Source organism: Xiphophorus hellerii, chromosome 15 (assembly GCF_003331165.1).
Source record: "Xiphophorus hellerii strain 12219 chromosome 15, Xiphophorus_hellerii-4.1, whole genome shotgun sequence".
NCBI lineage: Eukaryota > Metazoa > Chordata > Actinopteri > Cyprinodontiformes > Poeciliidae > Xiphophorus > Xiphophorus hellerii.
In genome coordinates this window covers 22,945,736-22,969,303 of record NC_045686.1, presented here as the reverse complement: position 1 = coordinate 22,969,303, position 23,568 = coordinate 22,945,736, and the positions used below count along the sequence as shown (strand labels likewise).

At 38.1% G+C, this 23,568-nt stretch overlaps 1 protein-coding gene across 3 annotated transcripts in view; it reads right to left on the bottom strand.

Moving 5' to 3' along the window:
- cd2ap (CD2-associated protein) overlaps positions 1-23,568 on the bottom strand; it is a 55,326-nt gene that overhangs the window by 6,151 nt on the left and 25,607 nt on the right. For 2 of the 3 annotated variants that reach the window (XM_032585177.1, XM_032585179.1), the window contains 9 exons: positions 21,066-21,274; positions 17,445-17,532; positions 16,196-16,299; positions 14,572-14,670; positions 13,282-13,335; positions 11,965-11,992; positions 9,722-9,784; positions 5,920-6,040; positions 1,887-2,062 (listed from right to left, as the gene is read on the bottom strand). In XM_032585177.1, the coding sequence (XP_032441068.1) occupies positions 1,887-2,062; positions 5,920-6,040; positions 9,722-9,784; positions 11,965-11,992; positions 13,282-13,335; positions 14,572-14,670; positions 16,196-16,299; positions 17,445-17,532; positions 21,066-21,274 (942 nt within the window). The remainder of the gene's footprint in view (positions 1-1,886; positions 2,063-5,919; positions 6,041-9,721; positions 9,785-11,964; positions 11,993-13,281; positions 13,336-14,571; positions 14,671-16,195; positions 16,300-17,444; positions 17,533-21,065; positions 21,275-23,568) is intronic. The other variant, XM_032585178.1, reaches the window with a different exon arrangement.

The window sequence follows — 23,568 nt, the reverse complement described above, 5'->3', positions numbered from 1 at the left end:
TGTATTTGGACTGTAGTGGTTCATATTGTGAAATTATTATGGAGCTTTAATTTTCCTTTTGAAGCACCTCAGAATTGCTTTCATCCATCACTGATTAATTTGTTTCCTCCAGCATTTTTTTCATTACTACAAAGTAAAAGTCAACAACCCTTAAACACTCTATGCAAATCTTTCATATTAAAAAGCCTTGCTGCAAATTAAAAATGAATAGCCAAATGCATTTAAATGTGTTTGGAAAGCTATCAGAGACTTAGTAAGGGAAATGTTTTATTTTCTTGTGCAATAAATGGATAGAAAATCCATTTAAATAAGACATTTAGTACTCTTTTCTTCACATGTTCATCAGCAGGACAAGAACTCTGTTTACGGTCATTCAATGTGACGAACGACGTGCGTCCCCGACTTTTCCAATAAAACAATGAAAAGCATTTTGATGTGTAGCAGCACTTTGCACCTACTCTGCAGTAATCGGCTGCAGAAGGAGAGCTCTGGCTGTTATTGCAGGAATGATGGAGTTTTCATGTTTAGTTTCACAGTGTGACTGGTTTGTTCGGAGCTGCGCCGACTTTTAGCACCTTCACAGGCGGCTGGTCAGGAGATCTCTGAGGGCCGGCAGGCCTTCAGGTCAGTTTTATTCAGTCATCTGTGATGTTTTCCAGCTGCGACCTTTCAGTCTTACGTTCTGTTCCGACACGTCCCTGTTTGTCACTACACGTAGAACCTGCTTCTAAAACATCGCTCTGAAATCTATTTATTCTTCAGTGAAGTCTGCTCCCACTCCCACAGCTGCTGTCTGTGTCATTTACTCTGGCTTTCCTTGGTATCTTTTGTCCTTAAATAACTTTAATTCCTTTAATTTTATTGCTCCTAGGGGTCTGAATTTTAACTTTAGTGTCATTCGACTTTTTGTGTACGACATACTAGATTTTTGTGTTTCAAGAAGAGATGTCAAACTCTGATGTCAAGCCACGCTTTAAAACTCAGTTTTGATAACTTTTAATCTCAAACTGACCTTGTTTGAAACAGACTGATCGAAATAGCTAGGAGGAGTTTGATCAAATGCACTGGCTATCAACGGGGAGAACGGGGTCAAAATTAGAACTTCAATTCAAGATGGCTGAATTCCAATTTAGTGCATGTCATGAGTATCAGAGGGTTTTCTGTAGGTCTTAGGCCACAGCTGTGCAATAAAGTAAGGTCAATGTGGGAAGATATATTGAAAGTTGCCCGGGGGGCGCTGTTGAGATGTTTGTTGACATTTTTCCAACTCTATTAAAATATGTAATTTTCACTCAAGTCTGATGCACCCACCAAGTTCTGTGAGTTTTTGTAGGCCTCCAAAAAGCCAATTATTTGCTGGAAGAATAATAAGAAACACTATGATTACAATAGACCTCCACAATGCTTTCACTGCAAACTATATTTTTTGATTAAATTCTTTTATAGGCCTATTTTCTACATTTTTGCTTTTTTCTACCACAATTATCATACTTTAATCATGGGAGCAGCAACATCTTATGATTATAGGATGTTGGGACTGTTTATGTCACCATCTTCTCAGCTAATGAGTAACAATAGTACATTTACCTACTGTACATCCACAGTGTTCACCTGTTTCCCGCTGATAAACTGTTGTTACTTATTCTTACACTCTTGACAGTAAAATTGTGTAGAAGGAACAGCAGCAATAGAAGTGAAAGAAAATGGCATTTTCAAGCTCCTTTTGAAAAAGGAGAATGAAAAATTAAACTCGCTGGGAAAAGAAGGATTTATTTCTTTTATCTAAAGGTTTACTAGAAAGCATGCAGCTTACCATGTGCTTCAGAACAATAAATCCCTGAGGCCCTGAGGATTTGGATTGTTGGGATGATGTTTTGCATACATACCTGCATCAGCAGGCTTGTCACCCCTTTCTCCAGGCTGCGTTTTGGGTTTAGTTGTCAATACTGGCTCTAAATCCAACTTTGGTCGTGGAGAAGGCGCCTCAAATTCTGACTTTGGTCGTATAGAAGGTGACTCTAAATCCAACTTTGGTCGTGGAGAAGGCACCTCTCCGTTGTGCCTGCAGGCAAAAAGAAAAAACGGGAGGCAACAGTAAGTTAAATAAAAATACACAAAAATGTAATTCTGCTGAACTGTCCAAAATACTGGTATTTTTTATAATAGACATTTTCAGTCTTGGTACTGTGTGTTGTCACTTGTAAAGATATTACACTTTAGTCTACAGTAATACACAGTTCATTACAAAAAATATAAACAAGGTTCTACAGTTCTTTCCAGACAACCACAAAAACTAGAAGCAAGCAGATACCAAAAACAGATAAAGCATTGATAGAAGGCGAAATGTCAAAACTCAGGAAAACTTACTAAAATCTGATTACGTGTCAAGTCCATGTTTATCTTACAGCCAAATGGAACAGTTTTCACTACATTCCCACAGGGGGGATAATATGCAGATCTTTTAGATAGTTTTTCTTTATCTTACCTGCACATAAATCAACATAAAATTACATAAACAAAAAATGAAGAGTGGTGGACACATTTCACATCACATCACAAATTACAACATAACTAGTACAGAGTCACTCAAATGCTGGACATTTTTAAAAAAAATGTTTTTTCCAATTTAACCTTTTCAAATTTGGTGAGGTGCAAAATACATGAAAATGTTATTTTTTCCATCCTTAGTAACCAATATTATGATCTGGTTTCAGGGATCCAGAATTTATGCTTTAGCCATTACTTTGTGATAGCTTTTTGGGCCGCTAAGCTTAAAATACCAAGGAATTTAGATGTCCGAGATTACTTCCATCTCTATATGAATAAATGTCCAAACAAATTTTTAATCAGTGGACATGATCAAAACGAGTGAAAAATATTTTACTCCTCAGATTCTCCAGCAACTGGAGGAAAAATAATAATGTTCACTTTGTGCAGGTCTGAAGAAGAATCTCCACCTCTTAGAACAAGTGATTTTCCACTGGACTGCACATTGTTGACATCAAATATGATTAGTGATTACATAATTTACTTCTCACTTCTATTTTTGTTTAATACACATTGTGTTTAGTAGGACTGGACTATGAATCAATAATGTATTGTGATAGATACAGTATGTGTTCAATTTCAATAGAAAATACATTTGATAAAACATAGAATATTCACTGAAGTTTGATCCAGAACCGCACAGCATTCTGGAGACGTAGGCACTGTGGAAAGGCTTTAGCTCAGGGGTGTCAAACTCAAATACACAGTGGGCCAAAATTTTAAATTGAACAAAGCCGCGGGCCAAGGTTGAACAAATGAATCTTTTAATATGGACCCAAACAAGTTTTGATTTAACAATAAATATTGAACAAGCAACGCTTATATAACTTAAAAGTGCAGGCGTGCAAAATTGAGTTGCTAATAATAATAATAATAAAACATATAAATGGAATATTAAATAAAATTTAAATAAAAATTGAAAGCCTCCTTTCTGAGGTAAATGTCAAAATTAGCTTCGTACACAGGCTAGTAAATTTGAAAATAAAACAACAACAACTATGAATAAATCATTAAATAAACTATGAATAAACCATTCAGGCCTTGGAGTAACAAGAAAAGGTGCGTAGAAAACTTATTTATTGCTCATTTTGCGACACACTGATCTACTCTGATGCGGCCAAGTCAGATACCTGGCATCTTTTCTTGGATGCCAGTTCATCAATGTCGGGGCTCAGAGTTTGAGCTGAGGAAACCTTCATTATCGAACAAAGATGTTCATAAGATAAGATAAGATAAGATAAGATTTATTGTCATTGTCATCAAAGATGTTCGTCAATCAGACGTCTCCTGTGAGACGTTTTCGTCATCTTCACTGAGGAGAAAAGTTGCTCACATACATATGTAAACAGATATTCTGTCTCCCACCTGTCCAGAAAAGTTCTATTTTCTGCCTTTCTTTTTGCCATTTTTTGGTAGGGTAACACAGTGACAGCTGTAGTTTGAGGTCGCAGTGTGGTTTGGGGGAGAGATGCAGGGATGCGGGGTGCGCCGGGGCTTTCAACCGAAGGAGTGCGCAAGAAGACGGATCACCACCTTCCTAATACATCCATGTCCGCTACCATAAGTGCTACTGACACAGAGGAGGAGGCGTGTCTGCCTCTGTCCTGATTGACGGTGAGAAACAGCAGAGCATTATGGGATTTGTAGTATAAGTGGTGAATGCGGCGTCACAGCATTGCCACTGTATAATACCGACGGGCCGGCTCTAATATTAATTTGAAATTGCCTCGCGGGCCAAGTATAATTACACTGCGGGCCAAATTTGGCCCGTGGGCCAGAGTTTGACACCTATGCTTTAGCTGTTCAACCTCTCATTGCTAGCTAAGCAAGGTTGGTGGCATCAACTTACTCGCTCTTTGGTAACCTAGCAACAACATGTTGAGTATATTCTCACCATCGTGAGAAACAAAAAAACGGCATGGAGTGAAAATTATTTCAGATATTTAAAACAAAAAACTAATCAATAATTATAAGAAACACTTACATTGTGATATATTTTTCAGCCATGTTGTCCAGCCCTTGTGTTTAGACCTTTATCCTTCAGGACAACTGTACACAATCTTGAAATTAGTTTAAATCCTAAATCTAATTGGTGATAACATGATTATTTCTTAACAAAGGGACATACTTTTTTGGCTTGTTGTCAAAACTCATCCAGGATTTCTTCACAAAAGTTATTCTTCAAAAAACGCACCTACTGTACATTGCTACTTAGTGTGATCATTAATGGGCCTGTAGGTTACTTCATCTCCCTTGTGTTTTTGGTGCTGCACCATGGAAAAGAAAACGTGTTTCTGTTGCTGTTAACATGTACAGTTCTTGCAGGAGGCCTACAAGGTCGCTGGTGTATCCCTACTGTGTGTCCAGGTTAGGTTTCAGAGAAGAACTTGACATGTTTCGTTTGATTTTGCTGTCTTTTTTTTTTTTTTTTTACATCAATCTACTTTCGATGCCACTCAAGCAGCGAAAATAACACTTTGATTGAGGTAATCCTAGCAGAGCTTTGAATGGATGTTGCACTGATGTGAAGGCTTGTCTGGAATTAGAAGAAGGAAAATGAAAATAAAGTAAAGCCTTGAGGCAGATCCAGAAGCACAATGTTTGACATGACCTGACTTGTTATGAGGCTCATCTCTGTGGGGTTCAGGGCTAAAGTGACTGGGCTGCATGTTTGCACAGACATAAAAGCCCTTTTGATCTCCAGGTTAAAAACCAACAACTGTTTTTGAGAGGAGAGTCTGTAAAGTAATATGGAAAGCAACTTAATATTGCTGGAAACCTAATGAAAAATACATAAAACACTGAAAATATGTAGTTTTTCTAACTGTCTCAGTTTCTTTAATTCCCACTTTTCTTTGGTTGAAGCAGACCTTGGCTAAGTTCAAATGCATATGTGAACACCAAGAGGACCAGAGACCGCTACAAAAGTAGGAAATGGACAACAGCGCAGGCCATTGTGGGTAAACTAGAGTTTTTTGCTTTTTAAATAGCCATGTTTCCACTAAGCAAATGTAGTTTCGAAATATCAAATTGCACAATTATATGGCTGGTTATGTTTCCAACATAACTACTGTCTATGTATTTAGACATTCCCATCTTTAATATTCCTAAAACATTCTTCCCTTTGCCATTGTGTCCAATAAGCTGACGCAAATGGAGAACCAGCAACCATCAAATTCCACCGTTAGTGGCTCTCTTAAAAAACCTGAAAGGGTTAGATTAGTCGAAGCTTTACCTTCCATTTCCTAGAGTGGCTTTAGGAAGATTATAACACAGGAGCCTGTTGTCATATTGCAGCTCAACCTCACAGAGGTCAGTCGGAGATTTTCAGATCAAACAGATAAACAGGAGCAACACAGATACTGTACATACTTGATACTTAATGAGGGACCGACGGGCTTTTCTGGCTTCTTGGGTGGAATGGGGACCGGCTTCTTGGGTGGGGTTGGTGCAGGAGGTTTATAGAGTTTCGGCTCTGGAGTGTGCTTGTCACCTGAAACACAGTCACAATGGAGGGAAAAAAACTTGGTAAATGAACTGTGTTTCACCTTTCTGCCTCTAATGCCTAGTAATTTAAGAGAAGCGATGGAAAGCCATATAGAACAGCCTTATTTATGAAGAGCTAAATGGATCGATAACCAGGGGATCTGCTGATGTTTATCGGACACTCAACTTTCAGTGAACCTTTTATATAAAAAAAGAACTAATCTTTTGCTTGAATTGTTTCTTCAATTGTCAGATCGTTGCTTATAAACTACTCTGTGCAAAAACAGCAAAAGAAAACCTGTAGAAGCTTAACTTGGCAACTCTGGGAAACAATTCCAACATAAGCAGAATGTCAGGAACCACCAGTGACTCTCAGGTGAAAACTGAAACAGTGGGACAGAGAGGAGAAGCCATCGTTGCTTTTTTTCCAATGACACAGCTGCTAATCTGTTGCTCTCCCATTTTAAACAAGCCTTGTGGGATAATTCAAGATGATCTCAGAGAAGTGCGGTGCAGACGCATGGAAGGACTGAGTGTTCAGTCAGAGATGTAGAGTGAGACAGAAAAAGATAGAGACAAAGATAGAGATATAGAAAAAAGAGAGAAATGGAGACAGAAATAAATTAAGATAAAGAGATGGAGAGAAAAAGAAAGCAATAGAGCAATAAAGATAGAAAGAAAGAGATGGTGAAATCGAGATAGATGGAGATACCGACAGAAATAGATAAATAGAGCTAAAGAGATTGAGAAAGAGATAGAGACAGAGATAGAAATAGAGACACTTTTTTCAAATTTGGTATTTTGACATGTGTTATGATGACAAAGATTTAAATTAATCTTTTTGTCAGACAAATGGCCTTTAGTGCACTGTTCGGCTCAAACTGGACGGAAATGTTTTTCAATCTTCAAGTGACTTTACATGTAAAACAAAAAAAATTCCCATCTGCTACTGTAGTGTCTCTTCAACACCTTTCTTATTCTGGGAAATTCAAAAGCTATTTTACATTTGCTGTTGTACCAAACCAAAACTAATCTTGGCCCAAAATAGAGGTAGTTTTACATGTGTTTGTTGATGTGGAACATCTAAGTGTGACAAAGATGCAGGAACAGAAAAAATGCAATAAGGTCAGGGGACATGATGTATGATGCCATTTTTCGTATGCGCTGAGCTGTGACTTATGTACACTATTACACCCACGGACAAGCATAATGATAAACTGCATTTGTGTCATTATTAAAGAACTGAATCTAACACGAGTAAACAGAGTAAAAAAAAAAATGAGTAAAGAGCCAATAGTGTGTCCTTGGGGGACTCTGCATGTGATGAGGTCTGATAGTCATAAAAACTAACTGAGCTTGACAGCAGATTTCCTGTATTTTAACTAAAATCTAACCTGTTTTTAGATGTAGTGCTTCACCACCACAACGCTGCAGTTAAGGAAAGAGAATTACAATAAATGTAACTAGAGGACTTAAATGAACAAGTTAAAAGTGAGCACTGAAAGAAATGTGAGCAGGAAGGTTGCATGTGGTATTAATAGAAACCCAATGTTTGATCACTACAGATGATTAACAAACATATTTTTGATTCATCTTGGTAGATGAAGTTCAAAAAGTGGAGAAGGAGGCTTTTATAATTTCAGATATATTAATTAAATGATTTACTTTCCTTAGAAATGGACAATAACCAAGATTACTTTAAATGGCTGTTAATATTGATGTTTGTCTTCCATCAGAGAAATTCAGTCCTGAACACTGCACCAAAAGTGTGACACGTGTCTAGCAGATAAAAAGTGATGCTTGATTTATAAATGATGACAAGGTGAAACTGTGACAAAAGAGAAAGCTGACCTAATTTAAAATGTCCTCCAAGGCATACAATGTTACAGAATCATCAATTCTGCTTTCCAAATTTCTGGAAGATCAGAAGTAAAAATGCTGACTCTGTCAGCATGGAGGAAACGTTCTACCAGTCTGAAGGTTTTTTTAAAATTTTTTTTTAGATGAACTGGCAGTGAAAGTGCTGGGTTTGATCATCGTTTTCTGGATGTAACAGGGCAGCTGGAAATGGCTTCAAGAATTTTTCCTACCCTACAATAAAAGAAACCTGGTTGTTGGGTAACAAAAAAAGTAAAGTTTCACCATCAATCATCATTACTATAAGTACAGCTAGCAAGCTATTAGCCACATGTCTGTAACACAATAGATATTAACAAACAGCTAAAATCTCTGTACGAGTATCAAGAGTAGAACTACAAACAGGAATGATATTTATGCAACAAGCATTAAACAGTATTTCTAAATTTAATGGGACTATATTGTATTTTCATAAGTTTATGTGTCAAGCTTAGGGCTGGGCAAGAAAACGTTAGCAATATGTAATGCGAATTAAGTTTTTCTCAATAGACGTGTGAGAAATGGTTGATATAGTAATATGTAGAAAAGATGATTATCCAATGATAAGAGTTCCTCTGCCCTGAACCAATCATGAGGCTGGAATTTAGTCACGCAAAGTTAAGTTGACACATATAGCACAGTAGCAGGTAGACATGCTAACGGCTAATGTTTGCGCAGCTGTAGCTTCTTACTTCAGGAAACAAGTAGGACATGAAAGGTAAAAAAAGAGGGAAAAAAAATGAGTGACCCGAAGGAAGAAAAGACGGACTATACAGCAAATGACATGGAGGTGTTTTTGCCATTTTAAGTCAGACAAACAAAACAAAGTAGCACCCACAGCAAATTATCTACAGTAGATTATCCTTGAAACCTCTATTTTGAACTGAGGATATAAACACTTGTCTTTATTCTTTAAATGTTTTCTTTTATTGCTTATTCTTTAAAAAAAGCAATATTTAAAATAGACAATACGAAAGGAGAGATTTTGAGAATTTACATTTTAATGCCTATTCTATTTGACATTAGCAAAAGAATGTTCCATTTCGTTCTCCTGTAACGTTTGAAGAAATTAGATCAAATTATGCTTATTTACCCAAAGCAGCTGTATGATGTTCAATGACATGTTTAGCATATAAAAATGCATTTTTTTAAATCAAAAATAACCTTTTGAAATTTTTATATCTCACTCAGAGGTACCAGGTATTATTATAGTTTGACAAATATAGTTCTATTTTATACTATTGTGAAATTTTTTTGTGTGTCATTACAACTGTGACAGGTATTGGTTTTCTGTTTCATTTTAAAGAATTAGATCAAGATACACATTTGTCTCAACTTTGTGTATAACTACCATAAAACCATAGTATTTTCACTTTAGCAAATTTTAGTAATTTTAAAACCTTTCTAAATTAGAGAATTTTAAATATGTACGACTAACAAAAATGACAAAGGAAACAGAAAAGTTAAACCTAACTATACATTTAACTTACAATATTTAAGCAACAGTTATCTATTGAATCAACTGTAAACCTTATTTTAAAATTAATGCTAGCAAATAAAGGGCCAAGGTTTGCAGGTGGCAGCAAAGAGAAAAATCACCTCCATGTTTTCAAAAAGATTGTTAAAGTTTGGAAAGATATAGACGCATCACTAAAGCACCAGCTTCAAGTGAAAGCACATGAAAGTGAAGTTTGCTGACAGCCTGCAGAGATGAATTCAGACAAAAATGTCAGCTGCTGTAAAGAGATGGAAGGATGAGAGGAGACAGGGAGGACCGGGAGCCCAGTTGTACCTCGCTCATCTGGCCTGAAGTTGATAGACTTCCTCTCCACGGCCGGGGGTTCTGGCTTGGAGGCTGAAAAATGAAACATGATACAGAGAGTAACCTGGACGTCCGACAAGACTCAAACACTTGACAGACAGTGAGGGGGAACACACACAACCACAGGTGATTTACATTAGAAACTGGTCTCACCCAATGAGACCAGTGTTCATTTGAATCTGCTCAGCGGTTTTGTCAGAAAGACATTGAATAAACAGGAAGTTTGCACGCAGAAATCGTTCTCTCTGGTGCCCACAGCAAACTGGAACACAGTGCATGTGTAGCTAGGCTGTGAATGAAATGATGCGACGCTTATGAGCCAAACAGGAAAACCTCAACACGTGCGAGCGTGCTGCTAACTGCAAGAGGTGGTAAGGCTGTTTTACAGTAAGGGACAACCATCTAAAATTTGCCCCTTGGCATACAAAACTATTATAGTTGCCCTTTTGAGTCAAATTCCCACTCTGGAAGATTAGATCTTGTTCAATAGTGATGTTAAAATGTTAAAGGTTAAGTTTTTAGGCTTGAAATAAAATTTCGTGAAGGTTTATTAAATGTATTTTCCTAAAGGTGGATCCACATCAGGCCTCCTTCACATCATACTAACGGCTCCCACATGTCAATCGGCATTTATTGTAGACTCATTGTAGTTGCTTTCATCATAGGTGATGAAAACTGCATAATTTTGTTCTCCTCCCCTGTTTGCGGAAACATGTCGGACATTACCAACGTAAAGTGATATTGTCCAACAAAAATCCTAAAATCATACATGTTTACCAGCCTTTTTTTGTCTTATAAAAATATCTTGAAAAAAGCTTCAACGTTTTAGCAAAAATTGCCTGTTTGACTCCAGGCTTGAGTCTAATTATTTTGGCAGAGCTCTGTCTGATGTGTTCTGTGATTGGTCAGACGTTTGTGGCTGTGTTTTACACAGAAATGTGCTCGGACATAAATGTTGACATTTTGCTTCAACTACTGCGCTTCCACTATCCGCTTTTGTATCTGCAGGGGACATAAATACTTCTGAGGAACATTTATCAAACCATCGTTTTGTAATTATGTGAGTAATTATGCACATTCATGGAATTTATTAATTGATTGACTGTTTTTATTTAAATGGGACAGTGCATATTAATGAATGTACAATGTTGCTGTAAATCTACTGGGTTTAGCAAAATGCTAATTTCCATCTGTACTACCAGAAAACAAACACTATATACAAACACTCATACAATTTTATAAAAATAAGAAATATAGTAAAAAAAAAAAAAACTATACACCCTTTACTGCATGACCTCACCTATCTCCCTGCTGGAGGGCAAAAAGGCAGCTTGCCAACGATGACTACCAGTGTTTTTATCTATTATCAACATAATGTGCTAAATCTTAAATCCACACGTGATTTATAAAAGAAAAACACAGTGCTTTGCTACTAAGTGTCAACACTAAGACTACTAAATAAGGTCAGGAAAACGTTTTGATTAAAAAAAAGATAGTGAGCGAAGTAGTTCAGTTATGTTAGCTTGACTTTAATAGCATTAACTTGTAGATGTGCTGTGGAATTCAATGTGTTTTGGTTCAGTTTAAAACAGAATAAATGGCATGGAAAAGTTTGAGAAGCCCTCATGTACTGCGAGATTACATCATAGTGAGGATGCGATGCCTGTGACAGTAAAATTATGAGACCATCGCTGGAGAAATAACTATCTAGTTAATACCGGGAGCACAGAGTTGTCACAGCTGCCTTCATGCTGGAAGCAAGGTTTCACATACATACTAACAATCCGACGGCATTTGAGTGGAGGTCCTGGAGGACGGTCCTAACTCGATGCGACAGCAGGCTTACAGACCTGGTTAAGATCTCCAGTCCTGGAGAGAAAGCCTGCAGTTCAGCATCTGCTTATCCATGCTAGACAAGCCGGTTCGTGCTCTTTGACAAACGGTTTTCTGATGCCTCCCAGTAACTTTTTTTGGAAGTTGTCAGAGTACGGCTGGCTTAAAACTGGAGCCAAGACACCCCGGTGGAATTACGGATGTCAAAACCGGGAACATCTAAAGAATCCTCAGAAGGAACGAGAAGCCTGAAGCACCCCGTGTAAATGTTGTTAGCTTTGTGACCTGACTTTGACTTGTTAGAAACGACATTTGGCCTTCCCAACCAGATACACAAGGAAGAACTTTTAATAAAATAGAGAGTTTAAAATGTTCTTTACCCAGTGGAGGCGGTTTCCTCGGCAGTTTCTGACAAAGAAAAAAAGGCAGAAAATGTGTCAGCATAACAAACCAAAAACTGACTTAAAGGTAATAGCAACTGAAGACAAACTGCTCAACTTAAGACAAAATGATGCAGTTTTGAAACTTTTCTTGACAAAAAGTATTAAGTCGTTTATTGTATTACTTTTCTTATTAAAACTATCCCAACCATTACATCTGCTTTTATGATAGCTTGTTTTTCCTCAATAGTAATTTAAAATCAGCTTTCCTGTTCAATTCTAATTTATCATTTCTTAAAAAGGGGCAATACTATGCATTTCCAGCCACAATAGTGCCATTTTATAACACAATTAAGTAACTAAGTTACTTTCAGTTGTTATAAATGCACTATAAATATCAAATATGACTGAAAGAAAACTTGACTTTGTTACTGAATGCCTGGAAATTGGGCCTCTGTCTCTTTAAGAAACTCCTGTTCTTTCTGAAACTTAATCTTCAGGAAGTCATCACAACATGGCTCCTCTATTAACCCTTTAACAATGTTTTTACCAGCGTTGAGAAGTAGCTCCTATAATGAGCTCAACACATATTTCACTAGTTGCTAATTGATGCTGGCTAGTTTGAAGGAGTTGAACGGTCTGTGGGGCAGAAGATTGGAAGCTTGGAAACTCTGAGAAAGAATTTCGTCTTGTAGAACGGTATAGGTCCAACCTGGTGTTTTGCATGGTTGAATGGTTGCCATGGAGATTAAAGGATTCCTCAAACATGCATGAAAGAATCAAGGCAACACTCCATGTATGATTTTGATGAGTGGATAACATTATAACAAGATACAAAGCTAAAAAAAAGTACATTTAAATCTCAATTTAACCTTAGCTGCAGTAAGTGACTTTAATAAAAAAAACCAATTAACATATTTATTAAAATTCTCATTATATTGTGACAGCATATCATAAAACAAATATGTGAAGTGGAAAAACAACTACATTCTCATATAAAAATACGAAGGAAAATTTTTCTGGGCCGAATACTTTGGCATAAGCGAGTAATTGTAGCTCCAAGAAATAGTCGAAGCCTACATAACCTTTGGGTTTACTCTTCTGTGAAGATGAATAAAATGCATTGCTGTGATCATCATCAATGACAAAATAACTGCTCAAATTTTAAACATTATTTTACTACATCATAAAACTCCAGCATAAAATAAAATGCATCAGAAATGACTCTGTGGTGTTGCTGACTAAAACATCTTGATTTTCCTGAAGTCAGCCAGAGTCTGTCAGAAAGAAAGTGTGTTCTCAGCATCTTCCTCTTACCTCCTCCACCTCTGGCTTAGCCAGTGATTTCAGAGATCCCCTTGGTGGTGGTGCCTGGAACAGAAACAAGAACATCAAATAAAGTTCCTGTGATATGGAAACCAGCAGGAGGGTGTCAGATATAGCTCAGATATTTCACAGGAACACAAAGAGACAGTGAAGAGCGCTTAGTCTTGCACTGGACTCTAATATTAGCTCTTCCATTGATTTTTCTCCCATCCAATCAGTGCTTCATGCCAATCTGCCACCTGATCAACGTCCTATTCTTATTAAACAATAATGCTATTAAGGATATCAAATAGGAACATCTATATTTGGGCAATCTCTCTGTGATGAGGAATATTCTAGCTATGGACATGTTGCAGCAAGGCATCATGAGTGTTAGGCCCTGACCCAGCTCCCTGCTGGAGGGCAAAACGCTGCTGGCTGACTGACAATGACTGCCATTAGTTTTAACTGTCAAGTTGTCAATATAATGCGCAAAATCTTAAATGTGATTTATAAAACAAAAAAGGATGCAGTGCTTTGATACCAATTGTCAACATTAAGACTACTAGATAAGGTCAGGAAAAAGTTTTTGGTTCAGTTACAAAATAAAAAATGCGACCTACACACCAACTCTGACAAATCATCAATAGATCAGATGTTTAAATTAGCTAACATTAGATTAGCTAATAGCAGTGGTAACTAATGTGCCACAGTGGTCATTCAATAATCGCAAAATAAACATCTAACTTAAAATCATAAAACTGTAACAGACCGCATGTTCTGTTCTTTGTGTGGGAAATGTTTGTGTGTGTTTTTGATGTTGAATCCTGACACATATAGTGGTGTTGTTGTCAGTTGCTATGGCAATGAGTCTGTGGCTAGCATAGCCCACACAAAGGGCGATAAAAAAAAATACAAATGGTTTTGAGTTGTTCTTAAATGTTTTTTCTGCATTAATTTTCCCTTTCCTGTGGCGCAGAGAACCAAATTAATACCTACATCTGCAGGTTTTATTTAGTACAAGGGATTGCTCTACCGTGACAGTGCAGCTATGGATGGCATGCAAAAGAATAGTGTTTTTGCCCTCCAGCGATGTGCTCATGTGCAAAATTTCCAGATGTAAACAACAACATGTGATGGATCTAAATGTGAGCCTGGTGACTGACAGGGAAAAGTTATTCATTATTTAAGCAGCAGATTCTAAACCTGAACTTGCTAATTTTCATCTTCATCTCATGAGTTTGTTGAAACTCCATGTGAAGGCAGAAGAATGGAAGGCGCTGATGGGCTCCAACGTCTCACCTCCTTCTCTGCTTCAGGAACGATTGTAACAAAGTTGTTAGGGAAGACCCCATCTCTGCCTCCGACCTCCCCCCTCCACCACCCAGGTTCACCCGTGTCCTGTCAGAGAAGGCATCACTGGAGTCAGTTTTTAAAACGGCGTGCTTTTTATTTCCTAGGGAAAAAATTAAAAGTGGAATTGATTGCCAATTTCTCCTGGGATCCACAAGATGGCAGCAGGTTACCAACCACACACAGTGCTCTTTCAGGCTGTTTCCATCAGTCAGTACAATGAGTCAGTAGTAGCAAAACATGACACTAGAGCTGCAGCTAATCACTATTCTACTAATAAATTATCCAAACAAAAAACTGGGGATTTATTACTTATCCACTTTTATTTTATGCAATATTGGACACATATCAACATGTTTTTTAGTAAATTTTCTATCACTTATGGTTATATTGTACTAACTACTATTTAACACTTTGGATGGAGTAGCTTGTAAACAAATAAGCAATTTCCTCTTGGGCATCAATAAAGTATATTCTGTTCTATTCTAAAAGATGCCTAATAAAAACAACATAGCATTTCTTTAGTAAACACTTGATCATTTGTAGTTAAGAATGCATCTGCGACAATAAAAATCCCTGAAGCAACTTCTCTCTGGGTTCTCTCCGGGTACTCCGGCTTCCACCCACAGTCCAAAAAGGCGTGAGTGTGTGTGTGCATGGTTGTGTGTCCTGTCTGTCTCTGTGTTGCCCTGCGACAGACTGGCGACCTGTCCAGGGTGACCCCGCCTCTCGCCCGGAACGTTAACTGGAGATAGACACCAGCACCCATCTCGACCCCTCTAACGGACAAGGGTGTGAGAAAATGGATGGATGGATGGTTTAATAGAATTTCAACTAGGTGAAGCTAAAACTGCCACTTGACGAGTTTGGTTAAAACATATTCACGGACAAAGAAGATTCTTTTCTTATCATTTTTAATGCAAAAGGTATATATTTTTTTGCTTAGTTTTGATTTAATTGTTGCTCTGAGTGTGGGCTTCTTTTAGAAAATGGTATTTCCTGAGACTGTATCCTTCGGTTAATTATTAATCAATTACTAATTATTTCAATAATCAATTCATCACTATTAATTGTTCAGCCTTACATGACATTGCCATGTTGTATTATCAAATATTGTGATGAAAATGTGTAATTTATGCAGCCAGTGACTCACTTTCACACTTTTGAAGGACTGAAACTCTTAATCATAATCAATAGATTTTTTAAATACTAATCAGTTAATTTAGTAATTCATTAATCGTTAAGTGGAGTATACAGACATACAGACTTTACTCTAATTTCTTATATATTGCAGAGAAGCCATCTCATATATTGTAGGCTACTCGGTATGCAAGGGAATAACAATTTGCCGCTCAGACTGACAACAGCTGCAACAGCAAGGAGCTCACTCATTCACACTTTGACAGAAGGATGCAGAAGTCATGATTAAAGGTGTCCAAGGTGATGACAGCTTTCCTGCCTTTATAACTGACGAGTTGGCAGGAATAATCTTAGGAATATTTCCATAAAAATAAATCAAACCATTCACCAAGTCAAATATTTGGAAAACAAGACTGTGGGCCTGGATGCTCACCTTGCTCAGGATGTGGACCATCTCTCCTTCCTTGAGGCTCAGCTCGTCCTCGTTCTTGCCCTCGTAAGCATACTTGACTTTACAGAACTCCTTCGCCGAGGGAGCTGCACATAACAAGACGATGTACAATAACTAACACAAACACGACAAAACACAGCCGGAAATACGCATAAGAACATGACGGAGTTCAGCTTATGCAGCTTTAAAGTTCTGATCTCTTTCTGCACATTCTTGGCAAAACAGTTTCAGAGAAGACTGGTTGTGCATCATAGTTTAAGCCTCACCACAGATTCTCAACTAGATTCAAGTTTGGTCTTTACTGTTTGCTTTGGATTGATTTTGTGCTGCCAGGTGAACCTTTGCACCTGGTCTCTGACGAGCATCCCCTCAGCATGATACTGACACCACCATGTTTGAATGTCATTGGCATTAGAAAAAAAGTTTAATTTTAGTCTAAAATGTTTCCTATGTCATTTACATGGTCTGCTGCATTTCTAATCCTTCTCTATTTGAGCTTCTCAAATAAGGTCCAAATTAATGGAATGCAGGAATAATACCTGTAGACTTTTTGTGTGTGTTTGACACACACCTCCCCCAAATTTCACTGATGAAAACACTTTTCAAAGTATTGTGTTTCACTCTATAGAAAAGATACAATGTAGTTACAAATTTACACCACTAGGTGACATAGTTGCACAATTTAATCTGAGATCAAAGACTCCTTGTTAGTAATTACTAAGAAAAAAATCTACAACCATTCTCATGCAGAGAGTATCCACGTGTTATTTTAAAATATATTTAAATTTGGTATTTGAAGTAATATAGAATCATGCAGCGTACAGGAAGGTCATTTCCAACCACCTCAAGTCACAGAAAGCAATGAAGATGTCAGCGTGCGACTCACATCTTCCCCGACCAGAAAAAAAACAAACTACATACAAAATTTAATAGCCCAAATTTAAAAACTTTGATTAGCGTATTTAAGGCTAACTTAAATGTTTAAAGTGCAATTCAAACATTTTAAGGCCTCTATTTTGAATTACTTCAATCAAAATTAAATTAATTTTGATGTGAGGATACCATGAAAAGACTATGAACAAGAGAACAAAACAGAGCAAACTTAAGAGCTGCTCCCACCTTGAGCAGCACAACTCTGCAACAATGTATTGAATGTTTTCAATGCATTAACAAGGCAGGTTTGCCAGTTGTACCATTCATGTTACAGTTTCAGGCTGTAAACGGGTTTTACCTTTGTGCTTGCCGTCTACTTCCACCCTCTGGGAGTCAGTCATGTTGGGATGGGCAGGCTTTGCGGCTGATGGTAATGATGGGACTGGCTAAAATGAAGCAGACCATACAGATGGGAGTGATTTATCGGACATGAGTGAAAATGTGGCTTTGCGCGGAGGAGTCTTATCTGGAAGACAATAGATACATGGAATACGAATGTCTTCCGCTTGTAGAAGCTGAATGTATGGCGACTAGAGATTAGAACTAATGGAAGTGGTGGGAAAAATCTGAGCCACAACTACGGTGCTAGCTTAAACCTGCCGCTGGTTCAGCACACAGGTAGGAGACAGGTGGATCAATGTCATATGAGAAAGTCTAATGCTAAAAAGAGAAGAGAGCATGCCACATGTGGTGAGGAGCAGAGGAAAGTGAGGAGAGTTAGTGGTGAAACAGTGTGACGGCTGATGTGAAGAGAGACAGACAGACAGAGAGAGGAGGGGAGAGTTTCAACACAAGGTTAAACTCTACACTATTTAAGGAGGAGTGTTAATAGTGTCAGACAGCAGAAACACTGCATCAGTTTCTATTTGATATGTCAAGGTCAAAAATAAAAACAGAACGAGGATAAAATAAACCTGGGTTTCTGTTTATTATATAAAATTAGTATCTAGTCTGATGAGTCAGCATAAACTCATCAGACTAACAAAGACCCATGTATTGGGTCTTTATTAGACGTTTTAGGTAAACATAGAGAACTAAGGATCTGAACATATTTTGTACAAACTAATAGGAAACTGTTTCCAGTATCACCACAAATGTGCAAAATCAGCAGAAAGACTGATAGCATGGTATGGGACATATTCAGAAGTCAGCTATTGTAGTAGAATTTAGGGTTGCTTGTGGTGTAGCTAGATGACTAAATACAGAGACCATTAGACCTCATGGAAGTCATCCTAAATGGGCATGATCTCAACACTGGGACCTCTGCTGCACACCTTTTCTTCAGATAGTTTCCAGATTGATTAGAAAGATTAAATGTTTCTTATGACACAGTCTTAAAAAATGTATACGATATCTTCCACATCTTTGTGGTTGGGTCGCGGAGGCAGCAGCCTAATCAGAGGCCAAGACTTCTCTCTCCCCAGTCACTTGGTCCAGCTCCTCTCTGGTGAGGTATCCCATAGCCACCTACACTGGCTCATCTTGATAAAAAGAAGCAGCAGCTCTGGATGGCCAAGCTACTCACCCAATCTCTAAGGGAGAGAGCTCACACCCTCCAGAGGAAACTAATTTTAGCTGCTATTATCACTAATCTTGTTGAGATAGATGAGGGTAGGAATTGACATCCAATAGCAAACCAAGAGTTTTCCCTTACTGGTCTGTCTTTACCATGAGAGACTAGTACAGTGCTCACCAATCCACCTCATTCATGAACAACACCTCCTAGATCTTTACACTCCTCTGCTTAGGCAGGACATGGAGAGAGCCCTCTACCTTTTCCAGCTCTAGATCATTGTCTCAGATCACAAGGTGCCAATTCTCTGTCTTAAAAACCACCAAGACGCTACTTCTCCCCTCCCCAAGTGGCTCACAGTAATAAAATCTAGTGTGGCTGTCATGTCATAGCTACTATTGTTTCTGGAGAAACTGGAGTATATCTTGGCCAAATTTAGAACCAAGAAGCACTCCCTCTCCCCCACCCGCTGTGAGCGGTCAGTCAGCTGAAGGATGGGAACTTTCCGGTACTTTTCCTTTGCTAAAACAAACAGAAAGTTGGCTGTTTGTAAAGATTCTGGATGCCTCCTTTTTAAAGGGAATAATGTTTTGGAATATTGGTTGCATGCCCTGAGAGTTAGCATATTTGCTAATAACAAACAGCTCATTTGAGGCAATGTTTTGGATAAATAGGCAAATAGAAGGGCAACACCTTGCACAAGAATTGGTATTTCTTTAAAACTACTAGAGAGATTCTTGCTACAATAGCTTAAAAACTGTAGCACCCCAAGTTTTTTGCACTTAGGGTTAGTTACACCCTAAGTTTGTTCAAAAAAAAAACTTGGGGTGCATTCACACAAGCTCTGTTTAGTCCACTTTAATAAAACTCCAGTTCGTTTGCGTAGAAAGCCCGGTTCGTTTGGGGAGGTGTGATTGCACATTCAAATTCTGATGTGGATCAAAAAGCATGAACTCTTGTCTGCCTACATACCTAAGTCTAGGTTCGGTTGAAGTGAACTCTGCTTCGGTTCAAATGCATATGTGAATGCCAAGTGGACCAGAGACCTCTCCTGAAGCAAAAAGTGGACTGTAGTGCAGGGCATTCTGGGTAAATACAGCCAAACAAACACGTATCTAACACTAGCTAGATACGAGAAATACGAGAAATGCTACAACCACTAAAATCTGAAGCCACTCCATTTTTGTTTCTAATTTTGTGAAGAAGGAAGTTGCGCTCAGTGTCATGTTCAGAGGTATTGTTCAGTGGTTCATCAGAAGGTGAGCGAGTTACTCAAATGGTTTGGTTTGTTTGACAGTGCAGTGAGAAAGAGAACTGCAATAGCTGAAAATCAAAAAAATTTTGTAAACTTTGGTCCTCAATCAAACAATGATCTCTTGATGGTCCATCTACTGGACTATCAGGTCAAAACACCCTCAAAGGCCCATTTAAGTAAACTAGAAAACCAGCTAAAACCTGAAGAAGGTCAATTCTTTTCTACCAGAGGGACTGAGCTATACTTTCTGCTTGCTTTGGGAATCAGACCAGGCTACAGTTTCTGAGAAGAAGACAAATATTTCCCCTTCACAAGTTTACACTTTAGCAAAGTGAAACTTGCGTGTTGGGCAAGACAATATCTGGTCAATCAAGTATCCCATCACACCCTCTCTTTCTGCTTTATCTGACCAGACATACTTTGCTTGTGGACAACAATAGTTTTATCTTAATTTCTGCATATAGTAGCAAAACTCTATCCGGAGTCTTCGTGAAGGTCTACTGTCATTGCTTCTCTGTTATACTAGAACTTGAACCGCTTGATGGTCAGACCACAGGTCGGGTAGAGCAGGAATGCCTAAACCTCAATCGAATTTCTCAGGGAAATCTGTTAAAATACGTGGTTCACAAAGAGTTGCAGGGCCAAACAAGTTTGTCATCATTACCTCTGCAGATGACACAACCATCATGGGCAGGTGGCCATGCTTTCTTCTTAAAGAAATGGATAACTCTCTCGTCATACTGCTGGATGGGAATTCGTGAGGGTTAAAGTTTGCACCCTTCTAGTTTCTGCAGTTCATACATATGATCACAATGATCACACACTTCTGCTAGAGCACCAGACAGCATAAGAAGTGCAGCAGTGCTTTTTGTCCAGAGCACTCCAGAACGGGAGATGAGATGGAAGCAATGCAATACCTGCCTGCAAATCCACAGGAAGAAACAGAAGATAATCTGCACTTGTGCTGATGAGAGCAGAAATAAGTGTGTTCACAACAAACACAAACCAGACATGAATTTTAATGGAGGCATCAGGAGTGTGAGTGTTCAGCTCTAAGAGGGTTTTCCTAACCTGTGTGCTCAGATTAGTGAGAACCAGAGATGGTTCTGGCCACTCCGATCCAGTGTTTCTACATGTGATACCAGCCGTACCTGAGCCGGACCAGCTTTGTCTTTCTCTTGGTCTTTGACTTTCCTGTCCTCTGTGATGGAGTTGGACTGCATTCTTAGTTTCACCGGACCGTCTCTGAAAATGTTTCCGAAGCCAACGCCTATGATCCGTCTGGGCTGATGGGTGGCTCCGTTTCCCGAGTCCGGCTGAGGAGATGTGGGAGTGGCAGGTGGTTCTGTTCCACTTCCGTCTGCAAGGAGACCCAACAAAGTCAGATGAACACGTTGATGCGATCTCCTCCAGTCCTGCATTGTCCAACATTGACCGTCTAAAAGAAGGAACGGAACAGACTGTACTATTCTTGGGGAAGTTCAGATCCTTCGGTGTTTTACTTTGGATTAATCCTGCAAGTTACAAAGAACTTGTAATTTATTGCACATGTCAAGTTCTAAATTAGGATTAACTTGACATTGAAAGCTTCAAAATTAGATTTAAGTGCTGTAATTCCAATAAAAAATACTGAATAATGACTTGGTTCTATGAGCGTCGGACCACACTACAACCAATAAGAAGACTCTAGAAGCAGACTTTGAAGACTTGGGGTAAAAAAAGTATCAAAGATAATTGTATGATATTACATAAATATGACTTTTTGAGTTGTGAAAACATGATAATTTATTCAGATGTCATACTTGTATATAAACTACTTCAAGGTTTGGCTCCCCCATCGCTAATAAAAGACCTTGCCCAATTACATTTACAATCAAACATAAATACAACAGCAGTTAGGAGGGAAGACTGTAAAATACTATTTAGGGAAAACTCTTTCAATCAGTTTTATTTTGTTTGGGCTTCAAATCCTTGAAACTCTGCAGTTAGAACTAAGAAATGATACATCACTGAACTGTTTCAGTCATGTACAGTGATGTAAGTCACTTTAGCATTGGCGACTAGACAATGAAAAATGCTCTCAGGTCTTGAACAACTTTGAAATCATCTTTTTTTTCCCTCTGGATGCGACTTGCGTTTTCTTTACTCCAGGTTCTGACTCAATACTTTAAGCACAACATTGGAGTGAAAGAGTGACAATGAATTCACCTGTCAGGTTGTCAAAGAAAATCTCAAGTATTTATGTATATTTAGAGATCAGACATTGTCCAAGATCTGAGGCTCATTCAGCAAACTGACTGTACCAATGCTTCTTCCACTTTTACTTCTGTCTCTGTTCAGTTGTGTACAGAGACAGAGCAACGTGCTCAGCTATTAAGGCAGCCCAACTCCAGGCCTCAACATGATCAGCTTGCAGCAATCAGTGAATTTGTATGCATGACTTCTCCCTGTTGTGCTGAGACCAAGGTGGCAACGTTTTAATTGGGACGCTGCATGCAGCCTGGCACATTTTGCTCAGCCCCACTGCCGTCTGGCAGCACAGAAGAATAGGTGTGACCGCTTCATTCTTTCTGACTTTACATAACAGTGACGTATTAAAATATGTATTGTAAAAGCTGGGTTCTGAATTACTGGTATGGGATTATCTTTTTTGGAGTTTTAATAAACAGGGAAAAAAAAAGTGAAACTCAAACAGTGAAATAAACCAAGTGACCGAGTTTCAACCTGCCCACTTCTAACATAAACAGACGATTTCTCTGTTTTGGTTCCAATCTATCTTATTTTATGTTTTTTATAAACAAAAGCGCCTCTGCAGCATGATGCTTCCACCACCATACATCACAGTGGAGAATTTTGTACAAAGTGTAATGTATGGAGTTGTTTGAGAGGTTCAAACTTTCTCCCTGTACCTTCTGCTAGTTAGGTAGAGAGATAGAGAGAAAGGGACAGAGAGAAAGATAGATATAAAAATTGAAAAAAAAAAAAACATTTTCTAAGAAAGAAAAAGATAGAAAGACAGAGAAAGACATACAAAATAAAAAGTAGAGAGAGAGAGACAGATAAAGACAAAGAGGAAAAAATTTAAAAGAGTAAGAAAGAGAGAAGGAGAAAGAAATGTAGGTGACATGGCTTTAAAATAAAATCTCAGCTTTTCTTCATACCAGATCTAATTTTAGTTGATAAATTTTTCCATTTCTTTTCTTAAAAAGCAATTGCAAATGACAGAAAATATTTTCAAAAACTTGTCTCCCCCTCCCCCAATCATTCCTTCTGGGAGTTGCCCTGACTTCAAGGTCTAACTAAATACTAGCTGTAAAACAAAATGGTTCGTTCCGGGCAGACTGACATCACTCTAACATTTCCCACAAAATAAATCTTCAGAGACAGTAAATTTGATTAATCAGTAAAATTGATTTATCACCCATTCACAGCTGGTCAGACACATTAAATGTCTTTTAGATACACTAAAGATTGTCTTTCCTCATAACTGAAATCACATCGGAAAATTTTTGGCTCCATGTTTGACGCCCTTGGTGACAAAAATCTTGCTGGCAGCAAATCATTAAGTGTTTATTTGGGATGTTAGACAAAGTAATTACCTTTTAGTCTCTTTGATATTTACACGGAATGAACTACAATCTGTAAATTTCCACC